The sequence below is a fragment of the Hesperophylax consimilis genome, chromosome 13 (genome assembly GCF_061612785.1).
Source record: "Hesperophylax consimilis isolate HC1 chromosome 13, BYU_Hcon_1.0, whole genome shotgun sequence".
Taxonomy (NCBI): domain Eukaryota; kingdom Metazoa; phylum Arthropoda; class Insecta; order Trichoptera; family Limnephilidae; genus Hesperophylax; species Hesperophylax consimilis.
The window spans coordinates 25,180,924-25,208,327 of NC_142848.1; the positions used below are offsets into that span (position 1 = coordinate 25,180,924).

At 36.7% G+C, this 27,404-nt stretch overlaps 1 protein-coding gene across 1 annotated transcript in view; it reads left to right on the forward strand.

The window, feature by feature from the left end:
* The window catches only part of LOC149418666 (uncharacterized), a 65,048-nt gene that overhangs the window by 7,173 nt on the left and 30,471 nt on the right, over window positions 1–27,404 (forward strand). The window contains exons 4-9 of the mRNA XM_089638614.1: window positions 2,010–2,403; window positions 3,157–3,323; window positions 4,756–4,884; window positions 5,854–5,962; window positions 7,111–7,345; window positions 8,393–8,492. Coding sequence (XP_089494740.1) covers window positions 2,010–2,403; window positions 3,157–3,323; window positions 4,756–4,884; window positions 5,854–5,962; window positions 7,111–7,345; window positions 8,393–8,492 — 1,134 coding nt within the window. The remainder of the gene's footprint in view (window positions 1–2,009; window positions 2,404–3,156; window positions 3,324–4,755; window positions 4,885–5,853; window positions 5,963–7,110; window positions 7,346–8,392; window positions 8,493–27,404) is intronic.

The following is a 27,404-nucleotide window of genomic DNA, read 5'->3' on the forward strand; positions in this document are numbered from 1 at the left end:
TCGCGTTTGTTGTTTGTGTTTTGCCCCGGCGCAAGCCGAAATTTTATCATTCCCCGCTGCGACAGGGCGGCGAGCGGACGTCTATTCCACGCCAGTCTACTTGATAACATTTTGAAGAAATTCCTCGCTTAAAAATGAGGAGGAAAATACCCTCGAAAAAAAGTTTTATTAGATAGCACAAATTACGACATCAAAAATGTACGTGGGAGATATATTTTCAGAAAAAATAAAGGTTAGTGATATTTAATTATCCGTGTACATTGTTCGTACTTATATGCTACAGGGTCGTTCGAAAGAATCAGTCAGAAAAAGCACATATTTTTTATAACATTTGGCGATAATTTTGTGTTGTTTAATTTCCAGGGAAAAGAATCAACTATGGACAGGAGTTTATGTCTGTTATCGTTTTTTCATGTATAAATGTTAAAACTTATGCCAAACTACGTGATTGTGATACTAATTGACGTACTGTTTGTGATTGGTAGTCAAAAAGTGACACGAACCAAATGAATTTCGATTCGTGATGTGCGATTCAAATCATTTTTTTGTTCATAATTTCTATTTTATTATCCAATTCACTATTATATTAGTATAATTCAACATATTTAATGTTTTTTGTGTTACTTTTTGTCAGTTTCATAATGTCATATTGTGAATTGAGCTTCTTGTTTTAGGAAAAAAAAAACAAGGTTATTTTTGACATACAAACCTATGATTATTACTATTTTCGCTCCGTTAATCATGAAAACAAATACATGAAAGCGATACAATATTATGCAATCGCATAACTACATATGTAGGTAGGTACCGTAGAAAATAGTTGGAAATAAAACCTAGTTTTAATATATAAACTACTTCAGTTGTAAGGAATAAACCCTCTTTTCAATGTCATACATATCAAATCAAGTAATACTTTGAAGATAAGTATTAGAAATAAAACTTACCGGTAATACCTTTCGGACAAACGAATAAATAAGTAAAACAAAAGATTTTTACTCACCTTTGGAAAACTCGTGTAAAATATTAAAAAAAAAAACAAATTAAACAAATATTTGAAATTGTTTAAAAATGTATATTTATATACCTACATATTTTATATCTACCATGTCAACAAACTGCATTTGTATTTATTTATGTTTACGCACTCCGACGTATAATTTACAAATATGTATGTAACTACTTATAAGGAAGAAAGCTACAACCAAGAATTAAACAACAATAATTGTTATTTCATCGGAACCATGCTGTAGTTTTCACAGCCGCGCGAGTGGACGGCTCGCAGCGGAATGAATTCGGTATTTCTGTCTCGGTCTAAAAAAACGTCCGATCGCGAGATCGTCTTTTAACGAAATTTGAATTCTCGTCCGCTGGTTAAATCGCCTTAAGAATAGTGACTTACATCTAAGACTTAAATCCAGTGACTTACGACAAAGGCATATAACTACTGTCTTAATGACATATATTTACAAATGTAGAAACTTACAATTAACATACTTACTTATTTAAATACTAATTTTACTAGCGCCAGAAGAAGAAGGAAGTTCTATAATATTAGGGTGCAAAGTATATGTAATTTAAAAAAAATATGTTAGTTCGGATTTTAAAGTATTTTAAAGATGAATCAACCCAGCCTAAACACGGTGGAAAACAAAACAAAAATCAGAACCGAACTCGAAACTAGTCAAGTTTTGAAACTGAAATTGAATTGAAATTTCAGTGGCCCTAAAATATGACAATTCTTGCCGACAGAATCGTTGGTAGATTCTATTTTTGTGTAAAGGTATCTACAGTGAAACCCTCTTATAAGGTTCCCATGTAAGAATGCTCTAGAAATATTATTTTAATATTTTCTGTTTGCAGGTTGGAACATGTGGTGATGCTATGTTAAGTTTGACCGCGAGCCTGGCTTCCGTGTCGCTGCAGACCCGCCACCACGCTTTAGGTATGTCATAACCGTGCACACTCAGTGTTGACAACCCCACCAACGTTTTTTTACTGTTGCCTTCCAGGGAAAGCAGCACGCCGAACCAAAGAAGAGAAAATCCAAAATCGAAGAAACGAATGACAACAAAGACAGCGAGAGCTCGAAATCAGTCAAAAAGCAAAAAAAAACCTCTAAGAAAGATGATGGAAATAAAGAATCAAAAAGATCTGATGATAATCATCTAGATATTTTCGAAAATGATGCTAAAAAGCCTGAAAGTTTAATTGATCTTTCTGTGCCTGTCATCTCCAAATCTATTACGAAGAAATCGGTTGTTGATGCTTCGAAGAAATGTGATGAGAAGCTGTTAAAGGATTCGGCTGAAGATGATGGCTCTAGTCTCGAAGAAGGAGAGTATTCAAATAGCGAAGCTGAAAATGCCTCCAATTCTGATGATAGTAGCTCGAGCGATTCTGATGGTAATATAAATATAGGTTTCATTTTTGTGTTGTTTGAAGATGTTCCATGATAACTCAGGAAAAGTTAAAAAAAATATAGCCAATAAACCTAATTTATTTAACCTAGTTCTTTTTCATCACTTTCATGAATTTTAAAGTGTGTTGAATTGTCACTGTTCTGAGTTTTCCGGCTACCGTTTGAAGGTGGTGTATGTTTCCAATATCGGAAAAAATCGTGGTTATAAATTGATATACAGTCATCGTCATTTGCTTACAACATTTTTTTTTTGCGTGTAGCAACTATCTCTGAGAATTTAACTAATTCTTAAAAAGATTTTTTTTTTCTTGATTTGTGTTCTGTTTATTCAAACATTTGCTTGTAAATAACACCCTAATTCTGGTACATATTTGACTTTATGGTCTAATCGTACTTAACTGTAAATTAACCCGATGAATTCATGTATCATATGTGGAGATTTTGATCTCGTGCCACTTATTACACATTTTTACATATTGTGACAGTCGCCACAAATTATGATCTAAATCTGCTTTATTTCATCGTGTTTGCAACCTTGTTTTTGTTTGTTATGGTCTTATATGTTTTGAATACTTTTCAAGAACAGAAATAATCATTTTCTACAATATTTGTCAACGTTACAAAGTCTTGATTACAAAGTGATATTTTTACATTGAAATTGTTTGAATTTTCAAATCCTACTGTAAACAAGCTGCCAATTATAAATTAAAATTGTTTTGATTTGTTGTTTGTTTTAGAGAGTGTTGCCGTGCAATACCCGCCCTGCATGAGGATCATCATCCAGGAGACAGAGAACCCGAGTCTCAAAGTAGGGACCCTGTTCTTGCTGACCAAAGATGGAGGGACGTTGGGGCGGGAGGGGAGCAAACATTCTGTCATCATTCCCGAGGAGAACGTCTCCCGGGTAAATTATTTATTTATTAACGCCCTTTTTCGGGGCTTTTACATGAGAATATTAAGAAATATACATTATTTATTGTACATAACTGAATTGCTTCATTAACCTCTTAAGGACCACGCCCGAGTATACTCGGGCGGCTATTATGTGCCAGAATTCGGAATTCATACTAAAGAAAATTTTTAATTATTTTTTCACACTACCACAACATCAATATTCAGTCCCATTTTGGGCCCGAAAAGGCTTTTATATGAGGATATAATATATTTTGAGTAAATAAAATTCATTGATAAAAAAATGGTGTTTTTTTCCATTTTTAATTTTTAAATGATCACTGAAGGGGTTAACAACCTTTTATATTTGTTTAAAGATAAATTAAAGATGTCCACTGACTTGGTATAATTGTTTCCCTCCATAGTGTTATTATTCCTCCATTAGTATTCTGGACAAAGAGGAATATATATTATGGTAGTTAGTCCCAGAATTTCTGCACTGAAATAAATCCTGACTTCTAGTATTACGTTGTGGAATCCGTAAGCTTATCAATTCTAGCAATACCGGACTATCAACTAAATCATTTAGAATTTTATACAGAAATACCAAGTCAGTGAAAATTCTTCTGTCTGACAATTTGAGCATATTCATATAATTTAACAGAGTGTTGTAGTTCAACATAATTGCAAATATTTATTACATTTAGTTATAATATGGACATAATATTATATAATATGGACATAATATTATATAATATGGACATAATATTGTAATATGGACATAATATTATCATTTAATTTGTGGAATAATAGTATTTTACTAAGCTCCCACTTCTAAATAAACATATATCGGTGTTTGAATCTGTTAATCTATACACTGCTCAACAAATCAGTCAGACATCCTGCATAGCTCGATTTTAATATTTCTGATTTATCAATAGTTTTTTTCGCATATCTGAATAAATAAATGTTTCCCCTTCAATATTTCTCCAGATACAATGTAGAATAAGCCATGTTTTGAGCCTGGGTATAGAACCATTTGACCTATATACTCTGAAATTTAGATTTTATTCATAAGTTTCCCCTGAATAGCTGCTTAAATTCAGAGTAATGCTGTTTCTCTCTCTAATGTTATAAAAAATTTTTATATAATAAAGAAATATTCTTGAGTTTTATTATATTTTCCAGCTAAATAAGAATTTTTCACAGTCAAAAATCAATGTTTCCAAGTGACGAAACGACAAGCTAGAATAATAGTAATACATATTATTTCCCCGCCAAGCGAATAAAATGTATTTTAGTATGCCAGGAGCAATTTAGAAGGTTCAAAATATTATAAAATTTACGCGCAGTGTGTTACTGTAAAATCCACAGTGGATTTTTGGCATTCTTTTTCGTTTGGCAGAGGTTAACAGTAATTTAATAAAGTAATATTTTTTTTCCAGCATCATTTGACATTTTCTTACAATGAAGAAAAAAGTGCTTATTTCGTGGTGGACATGGGATCTCGAAACGGAACTTTTCTCAATGGAAAGAGAATGTCTGGCGCTCAGCAAGAGAGTGAACCCATAGAGGTCAGTATTGCAGTATTAAATGTGACATACATTATAAAAACATTCGAGACCTACATATTTGGAAAAATTATCTTGCATTTAGTTTTTCATTATTATGTGCGGTTATGGCGTGTAGGGTTAACAATGTGATATGGGTTGAGCAATTACATTTGAGGCAAACAACACATAACTAGTATCGTGTGTATCGATGCACATGTATATATTTCCGCAAGTCAAGTCTTTGCCAAATGCTACCGAGAAACAGCCTTTTGTCTTGCTTACACCTACTTATTGTTTGTAGAGAGAAAGAGACAACAACTTAGCGCATGTGTGAACGTTCATGGAATTTTAATATTCAAAAAGTTTTATTATTAAAAAAATTAGCTTTTTAATTTTTGTCAGAATTTTCTTTTCTGAAGTTGAATAACATGTTTGAAACATGCTGTATGCAAGCAATGCATCTGTATGAGTGTTGACTTAACTCTGGTTACAATACCTAAAAGGCCCGTCTTGTGTCATCTTTGGGGATGCTGTGTGGAGGGTTTTTTTTTAAAGGGAGAGGAAGTTCTGGGAAGTAAAAAGGTATGAGGGGTGGGCAGGTATCTAGGAATCAGGAGTGACAGAGCAAAAGACCAGTTGGAGAAGTCAAAGGGTCTCCCCAAACCAGTCTCTCCCGATTTGGCACGCCACCCGATGAACCCAGGCACCCCTGCTAAGTTACCAAACGAAGCGAACCAATCGGGGTGCCCTAAGGCAGAGTTGTTGGTTATCCAATAAATGGTTTCCGGGATGGTGGTACCCAAACGCACCTCCCAAATTAAACTTGCATAGCCCCATGGATGGGTCTTACAGACACCGAGTTTGTGTCTTTTGCGGTTTATATTTAGTTTTATTATTTCAATGAGTACAATATGTAAAAATGCAAATAAATGACCCATGATTCTATTGTATTGATGTTGAAATTTGCAGTAAAATGGGGTAAGTTTTCAGGTGGTCCACAGCAGTGTGATTCAGTTGGGCACCACCAAGCTGCTGTGCCACATTCACAGTGGAAATGCCACCTGCGGACATTGTGAACCGGGACTCTTGATAAAACAAGGTTAGTGGCTTGTTGACTATTAAAATGTATACCGGTCGGTGGCTGAGTTGACATCGCGTTTGGGTCCCACCCAGGCGTAGTATGTTCAATTCCTCGGCTGGCTAAGTCTTCCATCACAACGCAAGCAACATTTTCCGCTTACTGTGGTGGTAGTAGGACTGTTTCATGACACTGAATTGTTTTAACGCTCTTTCCGCTCCAACCAATAAGGAGGCTAGGATTCAAATTCTACTGGTTTGAATCTGCGCAGTGTTGCTCTGAGTGGAATCGAGCCGCCCGCGCCGTAGCGAAAACTTCATCTAATGACAGTTGACGAAAACACCCTACCGAGAAAACAACGGATGTGTCAATTCGATTTTTAGCCGGAGTTATAATTAGTTCAACCTTATACTAGTGCATGTGAATTCCTCCACCATATGAGCGCTTCCAAAAGAACCATATCATCAGACATCACAACCAACTCTTCCGTAAGTCACATTTGCGAATACCTATATTTTTGGTTCGGCGAACGGAGCGTTAATTTAGGCACATACCTGCCTAGATTATAACCATTATAATCTAACCCATGTGTCGATAGTCTACGCGATTATCGTACAAGGAGATTTTCAAATATTGTCAGGTTATTCATAACCCGGGAATGTTTGTCTTTCTTTTAGTGAAAAATAAAGAAATTATGATACCGCTTTTTCATCATCCTGCCTGGAGACATTGGGAAATGAATGAGGAACCAGTGGGGATTGATTTAGGGAATTGGAAAATTGTAATGAATCTAATTTATAAAGCACAGAAATTTACAAAATTTTGATCACAACATTAGAAGTGATAATTACAAGAATACCCAACAAATAAAGATTATTGGAAGACACCGCAATTTATGGCTTCGATGCAGACGCGACTAGTATCTGCGATTTCATGTGTTGGCTTATATTCTGCCATTTGTTCGTATTTGTATTTGTGTCCCTTATTTTCTATAGTTGGTTCTTTGCTGTATTGAAGGCCAAGACAATTGTTCAGCAATAGGCAAATTATCTTACAGTGAATCTAGCTGCTCCTTAATGATATCCAATCCCTATAAGGACAGGACACCAGAATAAGACGTTAATTTCTCCTTATTTTCGAATTTATTATCATATTATTGTTTGTTGCAGACATTCCACCTCCGGTTGGCAGCTACAAGCGGTCCAACACCAGGCGGCAGCACAAGCAGGAGCTGGCACGCATCAAGATCAAGTACAAGATCAACCCATACCGCGAGGATGGGGAGGGGGAAGGGGAAGAGCCGCAGCTGCTGGCTGAGGGGTACGAAGACAAAGCGCAGCGCAGGAGGGAGCAGGTGGGCTCGCACCACCACGGAGCCAAGGTTCAGCAGGCCAGCATGCACCAGTGAGTCAAACATTTCAAGGCAGAAAGTCTCATTTAGAGTTAGTGTGGTTCTTTCAGTACTTTCGTCGCAAAACAGATATAAGTAAACTAAAAAAAATGTTGTTAATTCAAATAATACTCCTTCCGGTGAACAGATAATTGTTTTTAAAGTGGTTTTTCACAAACATAGATCAGATATCTAGTGACTTACAACTAATGCAGCGATCACACGAGGACAGTACAATACTCTTTTGTCCCAGCTCCGGATTCACTGTCCTAGTGTGAACAGTAGTTTGGAAGACAGGACAATGAACCAAGACACTGTACCAGAGATAGACAGGCAAGCTATCTCCACAGGATAGTGTCTTACCCCCACCACCATGCCCGACTGCGTTGTCCGTGTCTAAACGCATTTTGAAAAGACAGTAGGACAATAGCCAGTCGCTCCGTGCGCACGTATTTGGGCTCGCGGCGCTTTTATTTCAGCTTAACAGGTTCGCTGCCACTTGAAAAAGTTATGATCAACTGGGAGGCCAAGTATATTTATAAAATTTAAAATTTCAACCGCCATGCCGGTCCACGCAACGTACTTGGCCCGATGCCGGTGCCAAACTGAGCCTATGAATCTACTAAGACACGAGACCGCACCGGTGCATGGTCGCCCCCGCGTATGTACTCCTCACACCGCACCGGTGCGGGGGTGGCAGCGATCCTGTTAAAAATGCAACGTAAATGGAACACTACAAGACGTCTTGGTATAAAGACGGATAGAAAGATAATATTCTTTGCGAACTCGCTTGTAACGCGCGTCGTCGTGTATCCATTTTGACAGTGTTCCGTTTTTTGACTTTTTCCATTGTTCTGTCCTGCACGGTTGAGGCTGTTCAGAGAGCAGGGACAGGACACTATTGTATTGTCTTCTATATTGTCCTCGTGTGATCCCGGCATTAGACTTAAAACTAATACATATTTATGACCAAGTGGGTCTTGATACATTATTCTGTTTTATTACTTACAACTACGGCTTAAATAAGAGTTGAAGGTTCAATCCAATAATTTGTTCCCTAGGTCCATTGCCTCCACCAACAAGGGCTTCAAGATGCTCCAGAAGATGGGGTGGGCCGTGGGGGAAGGCTTGGGAAAGGACGCCACAGGAGAACAGGAACCGGCAAGTTTTTTTTCCAACTGTTTCATACTCTATTGTTCTTTTCATCGTGATCTTATAAAATTGAGTAGGAAAATGTTGTGTTTCTTGTTGTCTGATTGTTGATTTCAAACGTTTATATTTATTGTCAGGAATCAGTTCAAACAAATTATTTTTCTAGGCGTCTTCTTCTAGCTTTGAACATGGCGTGCCCTTGGAACAACAAGGTTTTATCGGACATGGCAATGTTACGCGATATTGAACTCTAAAGTAATACTCTCTAGAGCCCAATATTGCACGACATTGCTGTGTCCGATAGATTCTTGATGTTCCAAGGACACGATAGGTCTCCTTCATATGTCTCCAATTTGCACGATTTTTGGCGGCACTCACTCATCCGAAGCCGGCAGTTCTCAGGTCATCAGTCCATCGCGTCTGCGGTCGAATTCTGTTTCTCATCCAAGGATGCCATTTGATCATTTTGAAATTCCAAAAGTGGTCTGTTAGTTGTGATCTAGTAGTCCCAGAGAAGGGTCGTACAAACGTCATCGACGATCGTCCTCTTCCTTCGCACACATCTTGTATGAAAACGAAAAAGATATTTGAACAATGACTACAATACATGCCCAGCATAGTTCCAATTCAGCTTGGAAATTGTAATGTAATCGTTTATAGCTACGTCTGTCTTGCGTGTGACCAAGAAAATTTCATATATATTATACAGAAGCGATAAAATTGGAGAAGCGAGAAGAAATATAATTCTCAGGACGACAGGTTTCCGTCATAATTATTGTTTTAAAACTGCTCAGAAACATAGAGCTATTCAATTAGAGGCGCTTTTGCGTAATAATATCTCACCGAAATGAGTCCAACTAGAAATAATCTGTATGTACTGCGCGTAGACCAGATTTTGTACTTTGCGGTGATTCGGGGTTGGGAGTATTGGACGCATAAATATACAATCATATTTGGATGATTTGTATTTTTGCGTATCGCCGTTCTTACGAAAAATAATCTCAAGGGCGATCTGTTATGACCGTTAGGTTTTAGGTATTAGGTATTATGATCGGCTTGTCGCCTTGGGAATTCGGCGCTCGGAGTGTACTGGTCTAATTGCGCCCGCATATGGCCGGCCCTGTTCATATCTCATCTAAATAAAATTCATCAATGCTCAGAAAGGCACTTGTATGAGATTTTTACTTAAGGCGATGTCATACGTAGTAATGCAAAATCATGTGTTTTTGGTTTGAAAATTTGGAAAGAATTTTTTCAGATGCTTTAATTAAATACTGCGAGTAGAATACATCTTGGCCTTTCAAATAATCGAGTATTTTTTATACAGGGTGTCCGGAAACTCGTAGTACAAGCGGGAAACTGGTGAATCTACATCACATTTGGAGTCGATTTTGTAGTATATATTTTTTTTTATTTGAGCTTTCGTTATCGAGTAAATCGAGTTTGATGTTGATTTTTTTTTTTTTTTTTTTTTTTTTTTTAATCAAATTCTTATAAATTATTACTGAAGATCAAAGTACCCAACTAATTAAAACTATTTGAAAGTAAAACAAATGAAGAAACTCGGATTTGAATCATTATTTTGAAATCACCCTTCATTTAACCCGGTGTAATCATAAAATATTTCTGCTCTGCAGGGTTAAAACATCTGTTATTCAACCCTAAACACCAGAAAAAACTTTAACCCTAAAATAGCCGAAAAATATTTTTTTTTGGTTTTTTTTTTTTTTTGAAAATTGCTCAAATCAAAAAACTTTATGTTTTTTTGGGTTCCCCATGTGGTGTAGATTCTCCAGTTTCCCGCTTGTACTACGAGTTTCCGGACACCGTGTATAAGTCTCTTTATAAGCTCAGAAAAAAATTATGTATAGGCCTATGAAAACTGTTTTAAAGTTCAAAATCTCCTACTTACGAACCCATTTTCGGTTATGATTTTATTGTATAATGTGGCAAATTAAGTTATTTATAAAATGATCGGAAAAAAATTAAACATTTATGCCTGAACATCCACAAAATAAAATAAAAGGCAGTTTTTGGCCATGTTTTTTCTTGCATAAATCAAAACAGGCGGATGGTGAATTTAAACCTTATCACCATCTACGTAAGGGTTGTTATTGATAGGGGCTCAATTTAAAATATTACACGTCGTAGTGCATCGCCTTAAACGAATTTTCTGTTGCAAGTATGATTAAAATTGCAATTTTTATTTGGTTACCTATCCAAATGTTAACTTTTACGAAGCGATCACTTAAGAAAATAATAATAACGTAAAGAATAATTGTAGTAATGTCGCCACCCGTCACACACCTTGACCTTACAACTTGTATACATACATAATATGAACAACGAGCGCGCAATCATCATGCGCACCCGTAATAACACGGCGAATGCGCGCGCATGCATAATTCAATAATACGTCACGATCGGCAAATGACAGCTGCGAGTAGTGCGAGTGTCAGTGCGCCGTGATGCAATAATGGGGCCAAATGGGGCACTGCGCAATGCGCATTACCGATTTACCACCGCGCACTCAAATCCGCTCTGTAATTTCCTTCCGCCGATGAGCGTGCCAAACTTCACGACTGAATGATGAGGACTTTTTGATAGATTTTTCGCGTAAATGCCATCTGTCGAACGGTATTATATGATGTATTTGTAAAAAGCGAAAAAAATTGCAAGACGAAATGTAACATTTTAAAATGATTTTCTGTATTTATCCGTTAGATTTTAAGTGGAAATATATTTATCATGAAGTTTAATGAAGAGTAAGCGATATATCGCGCCCGAAATGTATAATGAAAAGCACAGAAATAGCACGCCCGTACCTATAATGTCAAGCACAGACGATACCACGCCCGCAAAGTAAAATGGGAGACAAATCCGCTCTTCGAGAAATGACAAGCATTTGCGTAATTCGACAAGTTTAACAAAATATACCGGAAATATCACGCCGGTAAAATAAAATGACAAGCATGAAAAATATAACGCCCGTCAAAAAGTGACAAATTCTGCAACCATCACACCGTTTTGTGTACCCCCATATTGCAGCCATCATGTTTCATTGCAAATATTTTTTCACGAAACCTAAATTATATCTATTTTTCAAAAACCTATTAATTTAAATCGTGATGAAAGAGAAAGGGGCCTTTTCGGCCCGGAGCTTTGTATGCCATTATTTTAAAAAGTCAAAAACACCGTTTTATTGGTGAAAAGTACAGAAAATATCACGCCCGTAAAGCGAAAGGAGAAGGTTTGACAATACTAGTAGTTCCGTGAACTTCGCGCATAAACAAACCACTTACACTTCGCGTAATGTTGATTAATCCGACTTTACAGCTCGCAACAATCGCAATGCTAATTTTCACAAATTCTCAAATTTTGGTAGATTTTTTATGAATATCGAAAAGCCGAAATCGGTAGATCTACAGAAATTTCGTTAGGGATGGGATGGCACCACTGTATCGAATGATCATTTCGTGCCCTTGAGGTGATTTTCTCACGAAAACGGCGCTATACAAATAATCCAATCATTCTTTGAGAAATAAGCTGCGTGTAATTTACATTTTATGTTTCTAATACTATGTAGTTTGCAGTGTTTTTTTGTAATTTAGCCCAAGGATTATCACCAGTGAGGTTACGTAACTTTTTCATTTTCAATAACAAAACAATTATTTTTTTCACATCTTCGGATCTACCGGATCTGCCCTGATGATGGACACTGCAACGCTGTCCGAAACGTCGGCTAAAGAAGGAGTTAGCGCAACACGGCATAACACCCCAAAAACAAACAACAAAAAAAAACAATTATTACTTTTCATCATTTTTGTACGCGAATAAGACAAATTCACAACTTTCATTTCTACCCACTACAAATTCACTTTGTGGCATCATTTTAAAAATAAAAGATGCTGTATCGCAAACGCGAAATTTTAAGGCTTCTTATAAATTAAGTATATATTTTGAGCGAATTTAAATTACGTATAACAGCAATTAATTTTTTTGTGATGGCAACTTCGCTTGAATTACACATTTCGCTACACGTACTTCTTTACTAGAATTTGGTCGTTATTATGGAAGACCACGCAATATTTACAGTCCCACATTTTCCATGTTTCGCATTTTCAATATGAATTCAATTTTGTGATTTCGTTTTGTGTTTTCGCCGCCAATGGGGGGGGGGCGCTTCCCGCCAAGTGTATCAATCAACGGCCGCCCGCCGAACACGAGTGGGAAAATGCAGAGAGTACAGAGTCAACTGGCGCCCCAGCGGGGGTCCCCACAAGCTGATGGGTAAACAAACGCGGTCACAAGAGGAAGAAGCGGCGGAGCCGTCTCGCTGCTTTCGCGCCCGCTGCTACCAGGCGAGCAGGAAACCACGCGGGTATTTCACACCCGACTGCAAACAAACAAGCAAGAAACGACCACCTAATAAAAATGTTCCATACCTCACATTGAACATACTTTTTACGCTGTCTATTTGGTGTTCGATTTCGGCGTGTTGCCTTCTGTCTCGATTTATCCAGTACAACATCAGCGCCGCTCTTTCGATCAATCACAATGCTGTTTTTCGTCAATTTAAATATACTGAGGAAAACATTTAAAGCGTTATCAAAGCGTTGCAATTGGGATGCTTTTTAATGATCGGCATTTCTCTGGCGGTCTCTGTACTGCGATTCTGAAACAGCAGCGCTGCGTTGTGCATCTTTCATCACAACGCCTCTTTTTCAACAATTTTAATGCACTGAGTAAAAAGGATCACATCTATATCATAGCGTTACAGTTGTGATTCTATATAATGACTAGTGTTCTTGTTGAGGTGCCTTTTTCTACATTGTATTTTGGTACAGTTGGGATGAGAGTTTTATCGAATGGTGGTTTTTCGCGTTATTTTTTCCACTATTTTAAATGCACCGAGTGAAAAGTTTCATATCTATATCAAAGTGTTGCGTTGTAATGCTTTATAGTGATCGGTATTCTCGGTGAGGTGTGCTGCTTGCTGTATGATTTTGATACGGCTGGGATGAGAGTTTCATGGATTTCGCGGTTCGTGTCTGATTTCTGTCTCCTTCGACCTCCTCGGGAATTATGTGCTCCCGGGAGAAGGGACCGCCGCGCGCAGTCCGCTCTGAATTCCCAAGGTGTTTTTGCTGTACTGCTTTTATTTTCCAACAACAAACACACAATTCTCTCACATGTGGTTTTTAGATTTAATTATTGTTTTACTTATTTCATGTTTTTGCTAAGTTAATAATATAATGCAAGTTTTAAAAATATGCAAGAAATTAAATTTTGTAAAAAGATTAGATTTTTTGTGAAAATTCCTATCTGTTTGTAATTAACCTGGAAGAGTTCTGGGAAGGAAAGAAATGTTATTTATTAAAAAGTGTATAATGTTAAATGCTTGTTGTGTTATAACGGAAATTACGATCAGCAAGTTACCTCATCATTCTGTCAAGTACCTAACCTAAGTGTTGCCAGATGCATGGTTTGTGATTTTTGGGTCATTTAGACACCTTCATTGTGTTTTTGCCGGTCACCAAAAATACATAATATGTACTTTTAAGGGATATTCGATTATTTTTGTAAATTTTATATAGGTACCTACCATAGACTAATATTAGACATCAATGGTACCTACACTACTGTGAAATGTAGAATTTTGTAACATTTTTGATTTTTATTTTTGTAATACGGCATCACTGACCACGTAACTAATATCTACAATTAAGTCTTGTTTTAAAAATGTTAGTTGGTTTGTTAACTTATTTTTTTTAAGAAAAAAAAATGTTTACGTAAATCGGTTTTTATCGCTGACACAAATAATAATATTTGGATGATTTGTATAATAATAATAATAACATGGAATTTATATAGCGCAGTTTAGTGTCATTTCACTTCAAGTGCGCTTAACTACTCGTATAACAAACTTTAAAAAAATGGTAATTCAGTGTTAATAGTTCTTAAAATTATTCCTACAGTGTGCCTTACCCAATACAGATCTAATATTATAACACTAAATACACTGTTTATACAAAGTGATGACAAAACTTAGAATAACAATAACAGTAGGACAGGACAAAACACGAATATTAAAACTAAAACATAACATAAAACAGGAGGCAGTTTTTGCTCAGAAATGAGAATTTTCTGAGCAGACACTAAAAAGGTACAATAAGGAGACAACCGAAACCAAACAATTACCGGAAGTTTTAGAATATGGCTTATTATAAATATTGAAAAGAAGTTAAAATTTATAAATGGTAAGATTTTTCAAATAATTTTGTTTTTAAAGCTCGTTTAAATTCAGCCAAATTCTGGAGATTAGTAAGAGCTGAGGGAAGTCTATTCCAGATGAGAGGGCCTGTTACACTAAAAGAACGATCATAGTAAACAGCTCGATTTGACCTAGAAAGTTCGATTAGACGATTACTAATATCTAGATCTGCTGACCTTAGAGTAAGCTGTCTATTGCTTAAGTTTTTTGTAAAAAATGATTTTGTACAAAAACGGTGTAAAAAAAATAGATTTGCTCCACAACTAATATTGTCGATAGATGTCTCTTTAATTTTACATTAGTAAATAGTTTCTTCTATTTATCACCAGAGCGACATTATTAGATTCCTCTTTTACCGTAGTAACCTTTGTTCTTTTGTTTTTCGATACATTTTTTCTCTTCAAATTTTCGAACTCAACAATAAACAACTTGTGACAGAAGCGTCCTTGTGTTTTAATATTATAAAAGGAAAGGGAGTGGAAAACAAATGAGATTGACACCATAAAGAGTGCTTTAATTTAACAAAATCACTAATCATTTTCATACGTATTTATCGTAAGTAGTTCATCTAATATTTATTAAGTAATATGTGTTGATAAGTAAACAGGGTAAGAATATATTTTTTCTCTTAATATAGGTACTTCCCTAATTGAGAATTTCTGTGTTAGCGCGTCGTTCCACGGGCCGGTAAGCAGACGATATATACCGAGTGCGCAGAAAATTAAGTTTGTTGTAATCATTGAATATAAGGTAGAATCTAGATGGGTGGTTTATTTATGTAGTAAGATAACGGTCTGCAGCGCGGTTCAACGTGAAACTTTTCTGCGCTGGGTCTTACTGCATTTGGTTTATAACGATTGCTTACCGACCCGTGTCTCGAATGAAATCGATTACAGTACCTACGTCCTCACATTGGAAATTAATTATATTATTTGGAATTCTTCTGACCGATCTCTGTCTACCATGTGACCTCCCCTGTCTCGCGCAGGCGCATTGTAGCAATAAAAGCGCGCGAAATCGGTAGCAGCAGCTGCTGTCAGCTGGTTAGACGAAGATAATTCCGTAACACACAACCTCCTCGGCTAACGTGTGCCCCTGGCAACCAGTTGGTACTTTTGCGCCTGATTTCTTTTCACATTTTAGATTGGGTTGTTGTGGCCGATGTGCCCGAAATAATAAAAGCTCGTTACCCAAACACAATATGTATTAATATGTATTTATATATTATAGTACCTACGCCATATTTCACGATATCGTACTCCATACAACTGATCGGTAATATAATGTAGGTATATTACATGTCGGCGCGGCTGAGATATAATATAGTTTGATAGCAGGCAGAGACATCTGTTGGCTGTATGTATAATATATTTTACCCCTCTCCCGCCGTACAGTGCCTTTTCCCCAGGGCCAGGGGCAGGGCGTGTACAGTCGTCCGGCGTTCTTCCTTTCGAGTGATCTACAACGACGCCATTGTTATCACATCATGAAGTATTTAATCGAAAGTGTGCAAAAATATCCATGTTTGTGGAGAAAAGATTTACCAGAGTACAAGAATGCCGAATTGACGAAAGAAGCATGGCTAAAAGTTATTCAAGATTGTGATTTGCCAGACGGTATGTATCGTTTATTATTTTTTTACAGTTCTTATAAATACTTAAGCTATACTTAATCTGGTTACAAAGGTGAACATAATACAGACATATTTATATCCCACGATGTTAATAATATATGTAAGGTTATAATGTATAATATTGTCTTCATACGTTTCGTTTAACCGGAGTCTATAGCCCCGCCTTGGCCGCCGCGTGTACCTACGCTATCTGGTTGGATAGGTGGAGAGAGGGGTGAAGAGGGGAGGAGAGGGGGCCGTGTGTTGTATAACCGTCAACTGAACCGTGCCCGTTCCCCCTTCCCCCCGCTAGACACCTCGGGTACAACACGATGCGGCCGAGGCGATTGATCGCCGTAAAATCAAATATATTACGATATATACGTTGTATTAGTAGGCGACACATTACGTTATACGCATCATGGCTTATCCTATTTCAGCTTATCGCTCGCTATACACTACCAATGGGAATATATTATATGTATAGATATTATAGCTTTCGTGTGTAGTGAGTATATAATATAATATTATTATAACATCGCCACCTTCATTAGAAAATTATCAACATTGTGGACGTAATTTACATGAGAAACAATAAATAAACTGGTTATTTTTTGAACTAGTATAAATTATAACAGTGTTCAAGACATTTTGGAATTTACATGCGTGATAAATGAATGCAATCAAATTTTAGTCTTCTTATTATAAATACGTAATATAGGATTTTAAGGGAGGTACTTTATTTACTTTAATCAGATTTTTCCTGACATTATTTCGAGTAAAATATAAAAACGAAATTTTTGTATTGTATGAAATTTAATTCAAAAACAATTTATAAAAAATTCTTTCACATGTCGTCACTGGTAAGTCAACCTATCCCTCCAATTGACCGTATAATGGACTTTAATAACTACTGTGACCATATAATATTTAACATCGCGGGATATATAAAGATCTCCTATATGTATAATATTATCATATATAATCTGTCGAGTTAAGCATTAAGCATGTCGATGCGTTTTCAATCAATTTGTTTGCCCCGCAGAGTATATTATTATTAAGTTCAGTTAACCTATTTTAAATAATATTTTGTCTGTTTTATGTTCTTTCTTTGTTTTCAGCGTTGATAATAAATAAATTGACATTGATAATAAATACAATTCCAGCATTTCTCTTCCTGTCATCTTGGCTGGTTGAAGGTGCTTTCAAAGAGCATCATATAATTCTACAGTTTCTGAAACTGTTGATCTATCATTCTATTTTAATTTATATAATTATAGGTAGGATAGATCTAAAGGTATCGCCTGCTGCAAAGTTCCTGTAAATGAAGATGATTTTTGTTTCAGTGACAGAGGCTAAGACCATGTGGAGAAAACTCAGAGATGGACATCGGCAAGCGATGACAAGAAAGGGAGCTATTACCCCAAAATGGAAATACACGAAGCAGATGGAGTTCCTTCTTCCCTGGATGACGAAAAGAACTGTACAAAATGATGCTGAAGAGGTTACTATAGACATGATGGAATATCTTCGCACAAAGCAGGCAAACACTATTAAAACACCCCAGCAAAGCGTTGTTAGTATAGACATGAAGGGGACCCCTCTTCCTTACACGACCAATAGAACAAATGGTATTAACACACTCCAACAAAACGATGGTAATATATACTTGATGTCGAACATTCTTCCTTGCACGACGAATGGAACAAATAATATTAACACACTTCAACAAAACGATGGTAATATATACGTGGTGGGGAACCTTCTTCCTTGCACGACGAATAGTACAAAACCAACAAATAGTATTAACACACCCCAACAGAACGGTGGTAATATAGGCGTAATGGGGGCCGTTCTTCCTTGCACGACTAATAGAACAAATAATATCAACACACTCCAACAAAACGATGGTAATATATACGTGATGGGGAACCTTCTTCCTTGCACGACGAATAGAACAAATCAAACAAATAGTGTTAACACGGCCCAAGAACAAGATAGCCAACAAAACGAAGGTGATACAGTAAGAAATGAAAGTGATAACGATTGCGTGGTTGATTCACCTCATGTCAAAAGGGAGAGAGTTTCAACGTCAGAAAACGAACAGAAAAAGAGGAAAAAAAGGTCCATGGAAAGGGATCCTTTAAATATTTTCCATTTACAAACAAAATTAAGAAGGCAGAATAAGGATAATAAAACAAATTTACATTCTCATGACAGCGCACTAGAAACTTTCTTTTCGAGTATGTGCCAAACTACCAACAATCTACCGGAACATCTCCAAATGAGAGTTCAGCGAAACATATTTAATGTAGTAATGGAGGCAAGAGAAGAAGATTTAAGGAATCCAAGCAATAATTCAGCCACAATATCGTCGGCCAGTCTTGTTAATAATGTACAATTCGACAGTTCCAAGGAAGATAGCAGTAGTTCTTAATTAAGTTTACGTATTACTTTTATTCTGGGAACCATCAATTCGGTACAAATTGATGAAAATACCGAAGAAGTTATACAGAAGAAAATGAATTCTAAATGAATACCTACGTATCACGAGCGTGCAAGCAGAAGTGATCTTCCCCACTACTGTGATCTTCGTATTTTGTGTTTTTGTATACTTAAAATAGCTATGAAATATTTATTTTTAATTGTATACTTGCATTAAAATTTTATAAAAATAAAAATAAAGTTTTTTTTTTAAATTTACCAATACTATCTAACAAATTATTTTATCAAAGAATTTCTAAATATTATTTGGAAAATAAATGAGGTTATTTTTTTCTTATTTTTAAAATGGAAATAAAATTATTATAATTATCATGATATTTAAAAAAAATCCAAATAGTTGTAGAGTGTATTTTTTTAAAATTTGAAATTTTCGTCATTCGAAAAATTTTGAAACTAAAATTAACCTACTTTTCGACGATCGAGAAGCAACTCATCAGATAGACTCGTTGTCGATTCATTCTAACAACTTTTGGTGGCAGTCATGTATACACACGTGGGCATATACGCATTTATTTGAAATCGGATGACATGACATCAATTAATATACGAAATAAATGTCAGCCCTCCCGCTCGGCATTTGGCGAGGTTAGTAGAGTTTTCAACTCCAGTTCCTGTTTTTCTATAATCAGTTTTAAAATACACTTTAAATGTGTGTATTATAATTAATAATGTCTTTGTTTTCGCCGACTTAATTTTTCTATTATAATGACATCAATCAATATGTTAATTTCGTTAAAAATGGAGTTAGTGATTTTTCACTATGAACAATTCAAAAAATTTCACAGTTACTTTCAAATGTTGTGTTCTATTCAGGTTCTGTTATTATTTCATCATGGGTTGGTCGTTTCAAAATACTTGGATAGTAACAGAACATGAATATGACTTTCACAGAACTTGAATGTTAACTTTGAAATTTGATGAATTCATCGTCCCAAATGATAAGTTAAACATAGGTTAAATAATGGCCCTTGACGTGATGTTCACACGAAAACGGCGCTATAGAAGTGATTTGTTATTTTTAAATTTGACATTGTTACTTTGAAATACAATGTGCTTATTTTTTCCGAGCTCAAAGCTTTTAAGCCCTACATAATTATTCTCTCAAAATCACTCAGTCTACCCTTGATATGAGCCTTTCTGCATACAAAAAGTTTAAATTTGCATTTTCATTGCTTTGGCTACTATGAACCTCCCTCTAAGGATTGTCAGATACTCATTGTTATAAAATGAACAAGATTGGCTCCCGTGAACCGAAAATAACAACTGTGAAAATCAGTATCGCCCTGGTGAAAGTGTCGCAACCAGAGTTGAGTCGGACACAGTACTCACACAGATGCATTGCTTGAATACAGCATGTTTCAAACTCAAACAGAAAGTCTAGTGAATATGTTATGATTTTTTTAAAAGTGAATACCGCACAAGATTCCCAACTGCTCCCAACCGCCTGGAGCCAGTGAGACTATGGCATCCCCAATTGGGGCGTTTGTTGTGATGCTGTAGGCAGTGGGGAGGGGACAGAGTTTGGGAAGAAGTAGGTGGGGAAAGTACCTGGCTATTCAGATGTAGTCACCAAACATGTCCAAAGTCATTTCAAGCAACCTTTCAATTCTGAATGGTGGTATTACAACAGGGCGATATTGAGAGTATCTTCAATAATCTTAATAAATCGTGAAATAACAAAGATTCATCAAATAAAATTTATTTGCGCATGCCCGGATTTGAACCACGACCTTCTGATTGCTAGTCGAGAGCCTTACCCTCGACCGCGGAGACTTATTTAAATAATATTTAAAAAAAAAAACACCATAAAAACTTTTCGAATGTTCAACTTCGACGATCGTATTCATTTGTTGTCACTTTTTCGCTAGTAACAATAAGTGTGCGTTGGTAAATGAAATTTGCACACTTGACGTTCAAAATTACTGCCTACGTTCAAAATTACTGCCTACGTTCTGTGTATAGACCGGGCAACGCCGGGGACTTCAGTTTTATTCTGAGATTAATTAAATTTTACTGTATACTTAACCTTAAAAAACACTACGAAGGTCACTTATCTGCACGAGTCGCAAATATATTTGAAAACTTTAAACAACAATAATCACGTTGGGACAATTGAAGTGGTTATCTAGCGAAGTTTACGTCAATGGTACTGATTGTTGTTACGCGTATGTTGTCGGGTGATTTTTGGGTGACCCTGGGCGAGAGAGCCTAGGGGTGGGCGGGAGGTCACCGCAAGGTCATCCGGACAAGGTCAGCCCGACAGGCACAGTCCCGTATCACATTTCCCGCATTTGCGTAAGGGAATATACGAATATACGCACTGAACGCAATCAAATTCCTTAACACTCGAATAGCCGATAATATTTCGATGATTCATTTTTGGTAATTTATTCTGGAAGTAGGTACCTACCTTTTTCAATTTTTTTAATGTTGCTGCAACTGCTCCCCTCTCTGTCTGAAGCTAGTGAAACTATGGCATCCCCAATTAGGGTATGTTGTGAGGCAGAAGGTAGAGGGGAGGGGAAGAGTAAGGGTGGGGAAGTACCTGGATATTCAGATCTGATCACCAAAGATGGCCAAAGACATTTCAAGTAACGTTTAATTTCTGAATGGTGGTCTCACACCAGGGCGATACTGAGTCTGTGTCTTCCTCTCTGAAACGTGTCACAAATTTACTACAATATACAGGGGTTTCCAATAAGAGGTGTTGTTTTGATATTCAATCGTAAAAGATCAATGGTTTCGTTGCTTGTGTGGCACGTAGCGCCGTCTTGTTGAAAGAAAACGTTGTCCATATCAATACCATCCAATTCCGGCCATAAAAAATCATTAATCATCTCTCGATAGCGCAATCCATTCACCGTAACTGTTGCTCCAGCCTCATTTTCGAAAAAGTAAGGTCCAATGACTTCGCCGGACCATAAACCGCACCAAACAGTCACACGTTGAGGATAGAGAGGCTTTTCAACAATAACTCTTGGGTTTTCCGAGCCCCAGATGCGACAATTTTGCTTGTTGACGAAGCCACCTAGGTGGAAATGGGCCTCATCACTCAAGATGATTTGCATTTGATTCACTCAAGTGAATTTTAATAATTTCAATGCGTTGTTAAAGCGTGTATCGTTCCATTTTTATTAATGGCGTAGTTTCTACTTGTCAAATGTCAAAAATTGACAGCTTCAAAAGTAATATCTACCGAAATAGCGGGCTATTCAAAATAACACCCCCTATTGGAAAACCCTGTATTATTTTAAATGAGTAATTTGTGAAATAAAATTTACTTTCCCATGCCGGGATTTGAACTCGCGACCTCCAGCTTGCTAGTCGAGAGCCTTACAACCCGACCACGGAGGCCGTCAGATCTACTTTTATCGAGCATATAATAATATAATTATTTTTAACACATTTTTATAGCAGCTAATTCAGTTATAAATGTTTGTATCGACATTTTTAGAATGTGCAGATATTAAAATTACACGAGAAAAATGTCTACGACTTTTTTTAATCAAAATACTGTTCAAAAATATGACTGCATGATCATTTCCCAATAAAATAACCAATCACCCTCGAGGTGATTTTTCAATTTCGGAATTTTTTAACGATTGCTTTGATAATATGTCATGATTTTTGGAAAATTTTCCTTATTATTATTTCCTTATAATGCAAACATATTCGGATTTTCGTGAACATGTAGTTTAATGAAACGTGTTCCGACATCACGATAATATATTCGTAATTTATTAAGAAAGTTTATCAGGAAACATGTTAATTCATTCGTAAGGCCTGTAATCCTGTTTTTCACCGGAATTAAGAATAATTTGAAGAGATTCTTTGTAAATTAGCAATAGTCATTTTTCTCCGTGCACCATTCAGAATTGAAACGTTGCTTGAAATGGCTTTAGCCGTGTTTGGTGACCAGATCTGAATAGCCAGGTAATTCCCCATCTACTTCCCACCCCCAGCCTAACAACATACCACAATTGGGGTGACATAGTCTCACTGTATCCAGACGGTTGGGAGACTTCGGTTTATCTCTTTAATAGATTTTTTTTCACTTCAGTAGTTATAGATTCAACGCCTTTCGGGGGGTTAAAAGTTAACCGTCTGTTAAAGTTTGCCGTCGGACTTAGTTCCAATTTCGTCTCCAATGAAGCTAACTCGGCCCCATTATTATTGTTCTCATTATTGTAGTCTCGGCTAAACAATATTGACTCCTGTCTGACCACTCTGCTGTTTGTCTTGCAACAAAAATACTTACTTTACCTATTGTGTGTTGCCTGGCAAAGTTGGCGAGTATTGTGATTGTGTTTGTTGTGTATTGTGTAGATACAGTATGCGGGCTGCTTGCGCCACAAAACATTGTGTTTGAGTTTCTGAATCGTTTGACAGTTTGTACTTGACCCGCCCTTACACTGAGGGCAAGGAATAACTACCTGAAGGTTGTGCTCGGACTTATGCAGGGTGTATTAGGACATACACGACACACTAAGGCCCCCGTATTAAGCGTTTAAAGAGAAGAAGAAGATGGTTTAAAAGGAGATATAAAAATACGAATGTTAGATAAAAATGCGATTAAAATTAATAGGCGTAAGTAAAAGTATTAAATATAGCATGACTTATTTAAAATAGACCTCTCGAAAAATGTCTTAAGTAGCATTTAAAGAAACTCTGTGAGCTTTTTCATACGTATCAGATGTTAAATAACAGAACCAAATATGTTTTTTATAATTTTCGGAGCATGCTTTGCGTTTTTTTTCTATCGAGGGAACTTCATACAATTACATTTTCAACTCGGCGAATATACAGAGATTATTTCAAAAAACATAATATACAGGGTTTTCCAATAAGAGGTGTTATTTTGATATTCAATCGTAAAAGATCAATGGTTTCGTTGCTTGTGTGGCATGTAGCGCCGTCTTGTTGAAAGTAAACGCTGTCCAGATCAATACCATCCAATTCCGATCATAAAAAATCATTAATCATCTCTCGATAGCGCAATCCATTCACCGTAACTGTTGCTCCAGCATCATTTTCGAAAAAGTAAGGTCCATATTATTCACCATATATTACATATATTACAATAAACACTTATAACTTCACTATACACTATTATAAACACTTTTTATACAAAACGCTTATACAAAATGTAATCTTGTTTTTATTTTATATGCCCACAATTTGTTTATTTCTAGGTACAATAAAATAATAACTTAAATATATTACCCACGCACAGGCTGCGCCTTAGTGGGTTCCCATTATTCTTATTGATTTATATAATATTATATGTAATTAATGTAAAAATTGGGAAAAATAAAGGAATTAAAAAAAAAAAAAAAAAAATGACTCCGATGGACCATAAACCGCTCTAAACAGTCCACACGTTGAGGATAGAGAGGCTTTTCAACAATAAATCTTGGGTTTTCCGAGCCCCAGATGCGACAATTTTGCTTGTTGACGAAGCCACCGAGGTGGAAATGGGCCTCATCACTCAAGATGATTTGCATTTGATTCACTCAAGTGAATTTTAATAATTTCAATGCGTTGTTAAAGTGTGTATCGTTCCATTTTTATTAATGGCGTAGTTTCCACTTGTCATTTAAAGTGACGATTCCTGCAATCCTGTTATTAACAGGAATACGAATAATTTGACTAGATTTTTTTAATAAATTAGCAATATTTTATATCAGTATCTATGTTTTCTCCGTCTAAAAAAAACGACTGAAGAATCACTAACATAATATCGTAGCCGGTTTTGATTAATTAATTACCACAAAAAACCTTCTTCATGTTATGCTGCAAGGACCAAAGGTATTGTTGTCTGTATCATACAAAGTAGCAAGTAGCTACACTGGCAGAATGTGTGTGTGTACGTGTGAGTTAGTGTGTGGTGTGACATAACTATGCAGTGTAAGATCAGCAATGGACAAGTTTTTGCAGCTCCGTCTGGGAATTCGATGACACAACATTTAATGTGGCCGGCCCGTGTACCTGTACTCTCCCCGTGTCCTCGTTTGCAGTCTGTAGTGCAGTCTGCAGTATGCAGTCTGCACTCCCAACGGGTAATGGGTGTCTCTTGTCTTATCTGGCTTATGTCTCTTCTTGTGGCTTGTCTTGTCTTCGAGGAAGTAGCCATAAAGGGGTCGCAAACCATTAAGACGGCAACACCCTAAAATAAAGTGGGAATCTGAGCGACGCAAGGGAAGAAGGCGTGTACACAAATATTCAGCACGCCGTCCGGCATATTGGACTGACCTACGGTCGAATTTACCCTAGCAATCCTAGAAAATTGAGCTTTCCGAGGGGTTTATTTTAATTAATTCTGATAAACTTATTACTAAATCTCAGATGTTTTTAAACCAATATCTCGGGAAGTCACCAATTCATGGCCTATTCAAAATAAAATATTTCGCTTACTGCCAATCTCATATATATTTTCAAACCGTTTTATGTGAAATGTAAGGTACTGTTTTATTGATTAAATATAAATAACTTACATCCGTGGATGTTATATTCACGAATTCGTCGGATTTAATTAAAGTGTGAGCCTCAATCAAAATCGTTGTTTTATTTTAATAATTTTAATCAATTTATTTTTATATAATGCGAACCTCATTTTACAGTCGTACTGCGAAACTTCATGAAAAATACTAGTTTTTCAAGAGAAATCTTACATTAATAATAATAATAATATTTGGACAATTTGTATAGCGCCGCTTTTGTGAGATATCACCTCAGGGGCGCTTTACAGTTGATGCAGGTATTACAAAAAATATAAATATTACAAAGATGAAGTGAAGTAAAATGAGGAACAGGAACAGGTGACATGAAGATTGAATATAGAGATTCTGCAGCAAGAATCCTAGGTGGTGAAAAAACTGGACCAGCTGCTGCAGCGAGAGAGTCCACAAACAGTGCCAGCACGAAGTTCATCATCCGTCCAGGTATGTGTCTGCTGCTAATGAAGCGCTGACACAATATCCTCACATAGATAACAGACCTTGGCAGCACCGCTGTGACGTTCAACAAAGATAGAAGATGGGGACTCTGCAGCAGAGTCTACCGCGTCCACCAACAGTACCAGTACGAGGTTCATCATCCGTCCAGGTATGTGTCTGCTGCTAATGAAGCGCTGACACAATATCCGCACATAGATAACAGACCTTGGCAGCACCGCTGGGGCTTTCGACAAAGATAGAAGATGGAGACTCTGTAGCAAGAATCTAAGGTGATGAAGAAACTCGACCAGCTGCTTCAGCGAGAGACGCAACCTCGTCCACCAACAGTGCTAGCACGAGGTTCATCATCCGTCCAGGAATGTGTCTGCTGCTAATGAAGCGCTGACACAATATCCTCACATAGATAACAGACCTTGACAGCACCGCTATGACGTTCGACGAAGATAGAAGATGGAGACTCTGCAGCAAGAATCCTAGGTGGTGAAGAAACTGGACCAGCTACTGCAGGGAGAGATTCCAACGCGTCCACCAACAGTGCCAGCACGAGGTTCGTCATCCGTCCAGGTATGTGTCTGCTGCTAATAAAGCGCTGACATAATATCCTCACATAGATTACAGACCTTGGCAGCACCGTTGTGACGTTCGGCGAGTCCATCATATCTAGTCTCTATTAATAATAATAATAATATTTGGACGATTTATACAGCGCTGCTCTTGTGCAAAATCACTTCATCTCTCCTAGTCTGTTTTAGTCTCTTCTAGTTACTTCTTGGCTATTTATGCCACTGACTGCATCTTTTCGACCCTTTTAGACCTTTTCCTGGCTCTAATAAAATTAAAAACAAACAAAGAAATTCAAAACTAAAATTTCTTCTATTGTGTCGTGGTCCAGACTTATGAAGCTCGCTTATCGCAGGCTATCATAAACAAAATCTTGAACCAAAATCAAAGTGAAGTGTATATCTGTCATCTGAAAAAAAAACATAAAAAAAACAAAAATATTAAATATAATTTGGCTTATCTGTTTTTTAGGTAGATATCCTCGGTTGAAGGGGTCCCGTAAATCCCGAACTAATGACACCACTTGACACTTGAGGGGCCAAGCTCCAGTCGCATTAAGAGTCTTTGTTCTGGCTTCACTTTCCAAATTTAATCGGTTTAAAATGCTATAAAAATTGCAAATTCCGGCTAAACGGTAAAAGTTACGCGCATTTCGTGAAATAAGAAGGTAAGCACTATATAAAACACGGATGCTGAACACTTTTCAGCAATCTCTTAGCAAGGGAAACCTTCTGAAAGGATTAAACAAACCGGAGCGGTTAAATCAGCAATCTCTTAGCAAGGGAAACCTTCTGAAAGGATTAAACAAACTGGAGCGGTTAAATCACGTCCGCTGTTTTATCCTTTAGGCAACTTGTGCGAGTGTCTTCAAGCAAGGCTTTTACCACCCTACTGTTAACGGTGCCTTGGTCGCACACGGTTGCAACGGGCTTAAGATCACACTCGAACAATTTGCCCAAAACAGTTAGAAGAATTTCTTTCAAGTCGGAAAAATTAGTTCCACTTTCTGAAAA